Here is a 12,587-nt window from a genome sequence, read left to right on the forward strand (position 1 = left end):
TTGTTGTTGTTGTTGAGAATATATACAGCAGAACATACACCAATTCAACAGTTTCTACATATACCATTTAAGGACACAGATTACATTTTTTGAGTTGTGCAACCATTCTCACCTTCCTTTTCTGAGTTGTTCCTCCCTCATTAACATAAACTCATTGCCCTATAAGGTCTCTAATCTTTCAAGTTGCTGTTGTCACTTTGATCCCATAAAGATAGTTCTTAACAGAGCATAATGCTCAAGGCAGACCTTTTTTTCTAGTTGAGCTAAACTATTGTTTGGTTTTAAGACGACTTCAAGGGATATTTCTGTTTTAAGGTTCAAAGATTACCTCAGGGCAATAGTTTCAGGGGTTCATCTACCCTCTATGGCTCCAGAAAGTTTGGAGTCCATGAGAATTTGAAATTCTATTCTGCATTTCCTCCCTTTTGATCAGGATTCTTCTATGGAATCTTTGATCAAAATATTCAGTAGTGTTACCCAGAGGGTAACATATCCTCCCTTCTACTCCTGACTCTCCTCCTTCCTCTGTTACTCCAGGCAAATAGACCAATTGCTGTGCCTTGGATGGAGCATGGCCACTCTTGATGAATATTAATACAAGAGTCCAGCCCACAGACCTCTGAGGAGATCCTGACGGATTAACAGGGATCAATGGATCAATGTTTATAATTAAGTAGTGCTGAAATGGAAAATAAAGCTAAATACTCCCCCACAGACAACTACTCAGACTTTCAGATGTGTTTCTAAGAGAATGAACTAAACTTTAGAAAATTATGTTACTCACCACAGCAAAGCCAAAGTCAAGATAGTTGATGTTGCTGCTATTCAGCTTCAGTAGAGCAGTTTGAGGATGGCAGCTGCCAGTGAAGTCAGTTGTATTAGGGTTGATGTTAATAACTGAAACAGCCTTCAGGGGAAGAAAAGAGGGGAAAAATACAGATTATAATAAAAGCCTGCAGCAAGCCTTATACTCTAATAATATCAAGGTCAGTGTAGAACAAAAAATCCTCTGTCTGGATACTTAAATTTATGGTGTTTTACTTTCAAACAAAGTTGGCACAGACCCTCAAGCTATGACTCAGAAGACTGTTAAAAAAGAAAGAGGGAAGCTTCCTCAGTAATGAGCCAAATGAAAACACAAGAGCTATCTGTCTAGCTTGTTTAAATCACAGCACCCTGGCCACGGGATTTGTTGGTTGGTTCTCCCGCTGTAGCCTCAGTGGAACAATGCAGCTAGAAGTGCCGTTATGCACTTGAGCATTTCTATACAATCCGAGTTGGCGCAACAGATGGCTGCACTGTTCCCATACATCAACCTACAGGGCATTTCAGATAAAAGTGTGAAGGAGTTAGATTTTCAATGGACTAAACTAAAGATCGGGTATTTGTATTCTTTATTTTCAATAATATTTTATTGTGTTTTTGATGAAAGTTTACACAGCAAATTAGGTTATACACAAGTTGTTTAGTTGTATTAGTTACGTTTTTCACAATGTGTCAACATTCTCACTAATTGCGTTCTTGTTGTTCCATTTCCAGAACTCTAGTTTCCTTGCCCTCTACCCCTTGTCTTCTCATCTCTGCCTTAATCGTTGACCTTTTGGTCTCATACAGATTGCTTTTTAATGGGACCCCGTACTCATGGGTAATATATATCCTTTATTTTGTGTGCCAATCTGTTATTTCACTAAAGGTGACCTCAAGGGCAGGCATTTGTATTCTGATCTACTGATACTAAATAGAATCTAAATCCCAAAGAGTTCTTTAAACTGCTAGGTTTTCTGCTGGCCAAGACATTTTTAAAGCTACAATAACTCTTCATGGTTAGAGGAACTCCAAACTGATCAAACTCAACAAGCCAATATCAGATATCCATTTAAAACGGAATAATTCTAATAATGACTACTCTTGGGCTGAAGGTAGAATATATTTGAAAGGAAATACACCAAGAATGCATCGATAAAAACAGACAACTATACCTTATCCTGAGTGATGTTCAGCTGCAGCCCCATGGTAGCCAGAAGACAAGTGCCATTGCCGTTATTAACCGAATAGGTTCCAACCTCTGGTTTTCCCTTTGGAGTGGGTGTTACAGTAGGAGATGGCACAGTGGTGTGAATGACGGGTGCCACTGTTGTTGACGTTTTATCTTTATCACACAGAAACTCTAAAACAAGCAAAAAAAAAAAAAAAAGGACAAAATAGACTTTTTTCTCAAATCCTAAGGCCAAGCAGGAACAAAATATTTCTCACAATAGAAGTCCAAGAGGATTATATTAGAGGAAGGGAATATTTTGTTCACATATTTTAAACTAAATGAGACAGAAGTGCTCAAACTGTTGCTTTATAAGCAGACCAATTCTAAGAGTAAGATACAGCAGACAAGCTCAGGACACACAGAAATGCTTTATCTACTCACATCTGGCTGCGCGCCTGTCTTTTCACACCCTTAAATCCCTTATTCCCAAAGCACTTCACCTGCTTCTGAGTGAAATTCAGAGATTTAGGTTTGAAAATATTTTGTCCCTCCCTATGTACAACCACTATAAGGAAGGATACTATCCACCAGAAAAAACTTTAGAAATCACACAAAGAATTTAAATACAAATGAACCTTTTATTTATGTTTATTTATGGCATAGCGGATAAGAGTTAGGCTGCTAACCAAAAGGTTGGCAGTTTGAATCCACCAGGTACTCCTTGGAAACCCTATGGGGCAGTTCTACTCTGTCCTATAGAGTCGCTATGAGTCGGAATCGGCTCGACAGCAATTTTTTTTTTTTTTTTACAACAGATAACAGGTATTTCAACCTCTTCTTAGGAAGTGTTGGTAGTTTTCCAGAACTGGTGAATGAGAAATTATTACATTTCCATAAAGTCATATAAACCAAAACAAAACAAATCAGCTGCCATCAAGTCAGTTCCGACTCACAGCGACCCCATGTGTGTCAAAGTAGAACTGTGCTCCATAGAGTTTTCAATGGCTGGGATCTTTCAGAAGCAGATCGCCAGGACTTTCCTCCAAGGTGGCTCTAGGTGGATCCGAACTGCCAACCTTTCAGTCAGTAGCCGAGTGCTTAACTGTTCACACCACCCAGGGATTCCATAAACTCATACGAAAGTTACAAAATTAAAGATTAGAACACAGAAATCTACTTTCTAAACTTTGGCCTTAGAACTGTTAAAGACCTGATGAACAAGCTATTTGAGATCTGCTTTTAAAGATTATGTTTCATCAGCTGAAATACTAAAGGTAGAGGTTCTGAAAGACCATTCCACGACATGTACACCATAAACTTAGAATTGCAAGTTCCACAAGAATAAGAATTGCTATTATTTACAAAAAAAAAAAAAAAAAAACTTTACAGTCAATAACAACAAAACAAACTTCACAGTCTGCAAGCTACAAATAAGTCTTAATATATAAAGGCTCTCAGATAACGACTTCGACTAAAGCTGTAAGGTACACTCTAATCTTAAATTAGGACTCAAGTATAGAAATATAAACTTAAAGTACTCACCTTTTGTGCTTACTGTGCCATTTTGGACAAAAGCTTGTACAAGAATATCCCAGTACTGCTGAACAACATCATTCTTTTTTAAAGCTGATAAACTCTTGCATCTAAAGGCGTTATTCAATGGAATTTTAATTGCCACAGGTTCATAAACAGTAACAATTCCTATAAAACAAGATTGACAATAGTTGTTTCCAAGCAGGTAGGAAAAAGCTGTCAATATAAATATATTTATATAGACTTCCTTCTCCTTCTCTCTGTCTGCTCCACCTCATCCCCCAAATGACAAAAGGCATCCCATGTTCAGGGAATGCCAAATTTACTACGGCAACTGGAACACTGGAATGCAGGGAGTTTAAGGGGGAGGAAGTTAAGAGGAATGAAAAGAAAAAGACAAGTTGCAAGTGGGTGGTCACACTTTGAAGCACTTTCTATTATCTAAGGAGAGTTTGGGCTTTATTTTGTTAGCAATGGAGGTCTAGCTTCAGCTTTTAAAGCAGGAAATAAAGAACACTTATTTTAAGGAAGATAACAAAATTGTAGCAGACAGGCATGGGAAAAAACTTTTTAAGGGAAGCTATTTAAGAGGAAAACCAGTTAGAAGGCTGATGACCTAGTTAAGGTGAAAGGCGAGGGGTTACCTAAACTAAGACGATAAGGGGCCACAGGGAGACAGCACAGAAGCCAAATGAAAGATGCATATCTAAGGTAGAATCAACAGGACCTGGTGATTAAACAAGGAAGAATATAGGTGGATTAATCAAAGGTTTTATAGTATATCCTTTTTTTTCTGTCAATTTCCTCAAATTAGTTATAACAGCCATAATGAGCTTATAGAAGCTCTCTCTTAACATAATTTAAAGACTATTCCATTTCAGGAAATCTTCAGAATACGAAACCAGTAAGTAACAGCAATTCTGTACAGATTCAGACTTTTTATTATAATGCCGACAGCGAAACTTGGGAAAAATCGCACACACGTGTACCTCAAATGACTATGATCACACTTATTCACACAAGTGGCTTAGTCTCTTTTGGAGAAGCAGCAAGGAAGGTATTCAAGGTCCTTAACACAGGCTGCTTTCTGTACTTCTCCATCATGTAGCAAGGCAGCCAATTAATGCTACCTTGCCCCACCCCCACCCCACGATGGCTAAGAGGATTTTTTTTAACTAATGAACTAGAACATTTTTCCTAAAACTGTTTTTGACAGTTCACGTAAGTAAACATAAATGAACTTACTGTATACAGATAGATCTCAAAAACAAATTCAGTAAAAAAAACAATTTGTAGCTATAATAGAGTTACACTATGTAACTATAAAAGTTTTCTTTTTAAATTATGCATCCTTTACAGACGTATACCAAAACCAAACACCAAACTCACTGCTGTTGACTCGGTTCTGACTCATAGCGACCCTATACGTCAGAGTAGAACTGCCCCATAGGGTTTCCAAGCTGTAATCTTTATGGAAGCAGACTGCCACGTCTTTCTCCCACAGAGCGGCTGGTGGGTCCCAACCACGAACCTTTTGGTTCGCAGCTGAGTGCTTTAACCACTGCGCCACCAGGGCTCCTTTACAGATATATACATATGTAGTAAAATATAAACACACTGACAGGAAGAATACTCAACAAATTCATGACAGTGCTTACCTCCAGGGAGGGGAGGGGAACAATGGAACTGGGGAGTGAGTATGCAGGAAACCTTAAGTGCATCTGTGTTTATTTAAATAAATAAAAAGATAAAACAAATACTAAAAAATGATTACTAATTCTGGGTAATGGGTTCATCTGGGTTTACTGTAGTACCCTCCTGTACCTTTCTGTATTTTAATCATGAAAAGTTGGGGAAAAAAAAAAAAAAAAACAGGCGCTTCGGAGTTACACTTCAATAATCAGATGCCTAAAAATAAAATAGTGGTTTATTTCAAAAACAATCATCAAGTCCATTTAGGAAGTCATTTTAAATCCCAAATAGTTTAAAATAATTTATTACATAGAAACTAGTAATAAAATATTGTTATCTTCCCCTTCTTTAAGATAAAAGGGGGGAGGGATAGGTGTTAACATTTTAGAGTCCACAGTTTCCTCCAACCAGGCGTCAGATTAACCCCCTCCTCCATTTTTACAGCTACCTTCTTGGCCCAGGCACTTATTACATCATCCCTTGATCGCTATAACAGCCTCTTAAGCTGGCATCCCTGCCTGCACTCTCCTCACTTCCAAATTAATCCTGCAGAATTTTTTTTATGAACTACTGCCTCTGCTTTTGTTATATCGCTTTCCTGCTTAAAAACGTAAAATGGTTCCCCAGTGCCTACTCCATCAAGCTAAATGCCTTTCTTTGGCCTTCAAGGCCCTTGGTAATTTAGGCCCACTGCACCTAGCCAACTTTATTTTCCTCCTCCCACATACACACAGCCTCTATTTTAATCAGGCAGCTCCAGCTACTGCTGCTCATACCATGCTTCCCCCTGCTGGAAGTAGCCTGCTGCAAAATTCTCTGCTTACTCAAATTTGACCATTAGCCGAGTTTCAGCTCAGGTCCTACTTATCCTACCAAGCTTTCTGACTCCTTCAACACACTGACCTCTCTTGTCTTTCTGCTCCTAATCAGAACCACTTGTTAGAACACATATAAATCAGGGACTCCCAATCAGATGGAGTCGTAGATGGGCTCAGGGACTACGAACCACAGGCAAAGTTTACCATGCACTTTTTCTTTTTTTAGAGGGTCTACAGCTTTCCTGGAGCCCTGGTGGCACAGTGGTTAATCAGGGACTACGGAACCATAGGCAAAGTTTACTATGCACTTCTTCTTTTTTGGGAGAGTCTACAGCTTTCCTGGAGCCCTGGCGGCACAGTGGTTAAGAGCTTGGCTGCTAACCAATAAAGGTCGGCAGTTCGAATTCACCAGCTGCTCCTTGGAAACCCTACAGGGCAGTTCCACTCTGTCCTGTAGGGTTGCTATGAGTTGGAATCGACTCGATGGCAGTGGCTTCAGTCTTGGGTTTGGTATAGCTTTCCTCGGATTTTCAGAAAAGATTTACGAACCCTCTACTCCCAAACAAAAACACACACACAAAAATCACACTGACCTTAATGTTTTACCATCTTTTTCCATAACTTGGGAAAATAATTTAGCTTTGTCTCTCCAATTAGTTTTTATGCTTCTGGAGAGTGAAGGGTGAATACTATGCTACTTCTGAATGACAATGCAGGGCACAAAGCCAAATACATAAGACAACCAATAACCACTTGTCTTAGTTATCCTCTCAAATTAACAGATCAGTAAAAAGAAAACTAGGATTGCTTTCTAAGTCTCAGCCTTCGACACCTCCCAAGTTTTACATGCACTCATTCACTTCTGGGTCTTTAAAATGTGATCCTTTGATATCCTAATGAGCCGCTCATCTTGAGGCCTGAGCAGCTGAAGCCCATCCACCTGTGTTTCTGGGGTCAAAGTGAAATGCTATCTGTGAGAAGAGCTAAGCTACTACAAACACCATGTTAACCCAATCTTGATGAGGGGGAAGAAAGGAAAGAATTACATCCCTAGTAAAATTATAATCTCCACCATCCATGCCTTCAAAATGTCTTAATACACATTTCAGTTCTGGGAATTACAAGAATGGCCTAATTGCCAATGCCTTTCCAAGTTGATTTTGACCTGAATCTGTCTCAAAATAGCAAATGCTGACTTCTGTCATTTTACCTTTAATTAACCATCATTTACTTTTCAGTTAAGATCCTATCTAAATGGTAAAAAGACTTGAAGATTAAGCATTTCTGCTGGTCTCCGGTTCCTGAATTTGTATACATTTTGTTTTTACTAAAGGATTTTCTCATTCAGTTAACATTTATTGAATGCCCACTAGTGAATAATAAATAAATAATGATGGGCAAGTACATGAACGCTGTAGCTCAACAGACTTTGGTTCAAACACCATCTCATTCACTTACTAGATTGTGTGACCTTTGGGAAAGTCATTGAATCTCATCAAGCCTCAGCCCTTTACCTGTAAAACTGAGATAATATCTGCTTCACAGGATTACCATTAAGGATTAAGTGAGATGCTGCAGGTAATACACCTAGGGTAATACCTGGTACACAATAAAGCACTCAAGCAATGACAGCAAATATCATCACTACCTTGAACACTGTACCGTGCATAGGCTGTCGGGGAAGACGTGATGTTTCTTATCTTGTTAGGAAGACAGGCATGCATAACGATGATTTTTAAATTATTTACATTTGTATTATTAATAGAAAGCAAAAGAACATAACATGAATCCAATTCTAAAGGTTACCTTTATCTTTAGCTTCAGGAAATGTTGTGCTGTCATTAGTGTTGTAGGAAAACAAGATGCTATCAATTGAATAAGTAGTCATCTCCTTCGTAAAATTCACACTCCAAGAAAAACTGGATCCAAATTGTACTGCTATTTTGGGACCACTGTGGTCATCACCACAAATGCTTCCGTTATATGCTGCGGTGCCATTGTCTGCAATGGTTACGGTTTTCTAAAAAAACAAGAAGTTTGGAGGCAGGGAACAAAAAGACAGCAATGAGTACCACACATGTATGCAGGCTGGGACACTTCCGTTTAAATCATACAACCCCCATAGCCAGGTTACCCTTTGCTTGGTTTGCTCTACAAACCAGTCTCAGATTCTTCAGCTACAAACCAGTCCTTGAGACAAATTTACATATGACATCAAGGGAAACGGGACTGGCCTGAACTGCTGTTCTTAAACTGATTTTTTAAAAATTAGGTTGTAAGTCGACAGGACCTTAACGAAAAGAAAATAAGAAGGCAAAAGGTCTGAGGTGCCCTGAGATAATCTTTAAACCTTAAACCAAAAATATCCCCTGAAGTCTTCTTAAAACCAAACAATGGTTTAGCTTAACTAGTAAAAAAGGTCTGCCTTGAGCATATGCTCTCTTAAGATCTATGTGTATATGATCAAATTGACAGCAGCAACTTGAAAGATTAGATAGGAACCTTAAGGGACAGTGAGTTTATGTTAATGAGGAAGGAACAACTCAGAAAAGGAGGGTGAGAATGGCTGCACAACTCAAAGAATGTAATCAGTGTCACTGAATTATACACGTAGAAACGGCTGAATTGGTGTACGTTTTGTGTGTATGTTCTCAACAACAACAACAAAATAACAAATTATTTTAAAAAAGGACTGAGGAGAACAAAATAAAGGGGATTTTAATAATCAGCTATTAAAAAAGGGCAAGCTTTGATGTTAGTATGTTTTAAAAACATCACATAAGTAGTTAGACTTGAACACTATATGGTCTTCAGATCATTTGCCTTTAACCAACTCCAAGAAAAACTCCAAAGAACCCATGAATTAGAAGAAATATTCATTTCAGCACTAAACAGAATATCTTCAAGTGTATATGTTTTAAAAAAACAGATTTTAAGTGCTAAGTTAGTCAACAGATGAAATCTTATTTGTATAAATGTGTTTAAAAGATTATAAAAAAAAGAGTCAGAATTAAATTCCTACTATAAAACCCAAAGAGAAATGTTTACTTACATAATAATTGCTTGTAGTTTCATAGCGTATTTTGAAATTCATCTGCCATTTTGCATAAAGGCAGGTAGCTTTTTCTGAATCCGTCAAGTTAAGTTCCAATGCATAAGACCGGATAGCTCCTGAATATATTTTTAAAAAATAAGATTTTAAAATTGTACTACAAAAATAACAAATATATATATAATAAAAACAAGTTCTATCCACTAGTGAAATTCAACCAGCTCTAAAAATGTAAGAAAGTATTTTTAATATATCTGGTATCCCTACGGTATCCTGGACTGTTTTTCTTTGTATTTTGAAGCAGGGCTTCAAACCGGTCTGAGCCAGTTCAAACCCCTGCTGAGAATGTGCATTTCTAACAAGTTCCCTGCTGAGAATCTGCATTTCCACCCCAGATATACTGAATCAGAATTCCAGTTTAACAAGACCCCCAGGTGATTCTTCTGTATAATTGGGAACTTGTTAGAAATGCAAATTCTCAGCACTCATTCAAAGACCTATTTGAAGGAGATCCTATAGATAAAGTTAGCTTATTATTCCATCCCAAAAGAATAGTTACCAGACCTAGGATGCTTAGGTAATGGCACTGACTGGTGACAACTGTCTCATTTCCACATTCATTTGTGCCTTGCTAATTTTGTTTCAGGCAATTATAGTTTGCCTGTTAGGACTTTTGTTTAAGGTAAATGAGGTAAGGGGAAGCTTTGAACAGGGATTTAACTCTTGCTTCTTTCAAACCAGCTAGTGGAACATTCTCTGCAAAAATAACGATAATCTGGTGTCCTATGGTCTTGCTGCTTTAAATCTTGTCACAAGCTACATGACCTATGATATGTGGATGTCTTCCCAACTATTTTATTCTGATGTGATCAGATGTGGGCTAGCTCTTTTAAAGCATGCATACCATGTGACCAAAGAAGCAGAGTTCCAAACCATTGTTAGATCCATAAACAAAGGGTTAATTTTTATAAATGCAAAGTTCATCACTTTGTTCCACATTAAAATCCAACTGATTAGAGGGGCTGATGAATCTTTTGAACGGGACTCAAAGTCATTTCCTAAGTTCTCAACCTGGCTATCTCGATAGGCAGAGAAACCTTATGGAGACAGAAAAGCGTTGGGACTTTTCAGCTAACTTGACTCTCATCTTCTACACTGGGGTAAACATAGAGACATTATCTATTAAACTGAAGAACCCAAGGACTCAAAACACAATTCACAGGGGGAAAATGTGTCAGCCAACATACCAGCACCATAAATAATGGGAAACCATCAAAGGATTTTTCACTGTCCCACACATCACCCAAGGGATGAGTTGTTTCCTGTTAAGACAGCTACATACACTTTTATGATATCTGCGCAATCCCGTTATCTACAGGTAGGGACATGCTACAGACTGTGGAGAACAAAGTCCTAAGAGAAATACCAAGAAGATGTGCCTCAGCAACAGCTTTCAAGTGGTACACAAAAGCCTAGCGTCATGCTCTGGAGACCTGGCTGCCTTACCAAGCAATAATATTATGCTAAAAGCTTGTGGATACTGACAGTGACTAAATGTATTGGCTAAGACTCAAAAAGACCTTATGAGGCATAAGTAGGTTTTACTAAGTACAATAAGGAATGGAGCTGTCATCACTGATCCAAGGCCACCCTGTAGCAGGGCTGAGAACTCCAGTTTATAATTTTTCTAATCAACTGAGAAGTCTGCTTTTATATCCTGGCTCTCTCGGTCTTGTTTAAAGTCCCTAGCGTTAGCATACTCTTCTCTTCGTATCCACAAACTATTAAAGAGAAACCTGTGAGAGGATCTTGATGGAACTGTCTTGTTTTTCTGAGTCTCCCAAGTTTTTCACCTTTAACAAGGCACAGTCTTACCACTTTTCTAAGGCTCACTTTAATAGGAAATATTTGACTTTTCCTTCTCTGACAGGTTTCCACTTTACACAGTGTCATGGATTGAATTGTGTCCCCCAAAAACGTGTATTAATTTGGCTAGGCCAGGATTCCCAGTATTGTGTGGTTGTCCACCATTGTGTCATCTGATGTGATTTTCCTATGTGCTGTAAATCCTACCTCTATGGTGTTAATGAGGTGAGATTAGTGGCAATTATGTTAATGAGGCAAGACTCAATCTATAAGATTTGATTGCGTTTTGAGCCAATCTCTTTTGAGATATAAAAGAGAGAAGCACGCAGAGAGACATGGGGACCTCATACCACCAAGAAAGCAGTGCTGTGAGCAAAGCGCATCCTTTGGACTTGAGGTCCCTGCACAGAGAAGCTCCTAGACCAGGGGAAGATTGATGACAAGGCCCTTCCTCCAGAGCCGACAGAGAGAAAGCCCTCCCCTGGAGCTGACACCATGAATTTGGACTTGTAGCCTACTAGACTGTGAGAGAATAAATTTCTCTTTGTTAAAGCCATCCACTTGTGCTATTTCTGTTACAGCAGCACTAGATGACTGAGACACAAAGGTTCTGGCTTTTCCAAGTTTTACTGTAGAACTAACCAAAAAAGTCTCACGTTTATAAATCATGTTTTTTTTTTAAAGGTAGTAGGGTAACAGGAACAAAAGAGTGTAAAAAAAATAGCTACAGTATCAATGTGTCAATGTGAGGAGTCCTTGGGTGATGCAAAGGGTTATTGAGCTCGGCTACTAATCGTAAGGCTGGAGGTTCAAGTCTACCCACAGGTGCCCTGGAAGAAAGGCCTGGCAAACTACTTCTGAAAGATCAGCCGTTGAAAACCCAATGGGGCACAATTCTACTCTGACACACATGGGGTCGCCATGAGTTGGCAACTGGCTTGGGTCTTTTTTTTTTTATGGTTTATCAATGTGTCCTGAGGTAATAGAACTGAAACTTTATGAAGCAGAAAGCCCAGTTCATAGTTCAAATTTATCAACACTAGATGCCTACAAATGAAACACAGTGAAAGCTCTGGCACACTGTGTTCCATTCCCTTCACAGCCTTTCTCCATGAGACAGCTATTCCTTTCACAGAACTTGCTTCACTTCTCAGTCTCCAACTGCACGGGTACCACTTTTACTCAAATGCCTATCACCTCAAAGTTAACAATTCAAAACGAAAACTCATTCTTCTACCTCCTGTAAACCTGTCCCCATCTCAGCCTCTGGCTCCAAATGAAAGGCAAGACCACGTACCGTGACTCAGGCTCAAAAGGTTTGGAAGCAACTTCTACTTCATTCTCTTCACAAAATTCTATTAATTATTTTCCCTTCAAATTTTCTCTTAAATCAACCTCTCCCTTTTGTTTCTGTTCCCAATCCACCACTCCACCCTTAAATTACTACAGATGTCTCCTAGCTGCCCCTACAAGTGCTGCCAGATTAACTGATCTTAAATACTACTTCCTCTCATACCTCACACCGTATACAAAAACTACTTCAAAGCGGATCAAAGACCTGAATATAAAGCCTGAAACTATAAAGTTCATAGAAGAAAAAATAGGACCAACACTACAGGCCTTAATACATGGCATTAACAGGATACAA

The 12,587-nt window shown here is 38.7% G+C and overlaps 1 protein-coding gene across 2 annotated transcripts in view; it reads right to left on the reverse strand.

Annotated features, from left to right (window-relative positions):
- The window catches only part of LAMP2 (lysosomal associated membrane protein 2), a 51,447-nt gene that overhangs the window by 15,612 nt on the left and 23,248 nt on the right, over window positions 1–12,587 (reverse strand). For both annotated transcript variants that reach the window (XM_012556486.2, XM_004379579.2), the window contains exons 2-6: window positions 9,074–9,192; window positions 7,828–8,041; window positions 3,521–3,679; window positions 1,980–2,167; window positions 785–907 (exon numbers count right to left, since the gene is read on the reverse strand). In XM_012556486.2, coding sequence (XP_012411940.2) covers window positions 785–907; window positions 1,980–2,167; window positions 3,521–3,679; window positions 7,828–8,041; window positions 9,074–9,192 — 803 coding nt within the window. The remainder of the gene's footprint in view (window positions 1–784; window positions 908–1,979; window positions 2,168–3,520; window positions 3,680–7,827; window positions 8,042–9,073; window positions 9,193–12,587) is intronic.

The sequence above is a fragment of the Trichechus manatus genome, unplaced genomic scaffold (genome assembly GCF_000243295.1).
Source record: "Trichechus manatus latirostris isolate Lorelei unplaced genomic scaffold, TriManLat1.0 scaffold00066, whole genome shotgun sequence".
NCBI classification, from domain to species: domain Eukaryota; kingdom Metazoa; phylum Chordata; class Mammalia; order Sirenia; family Trichechidae; genus Trichechus; species Trichechus manatus.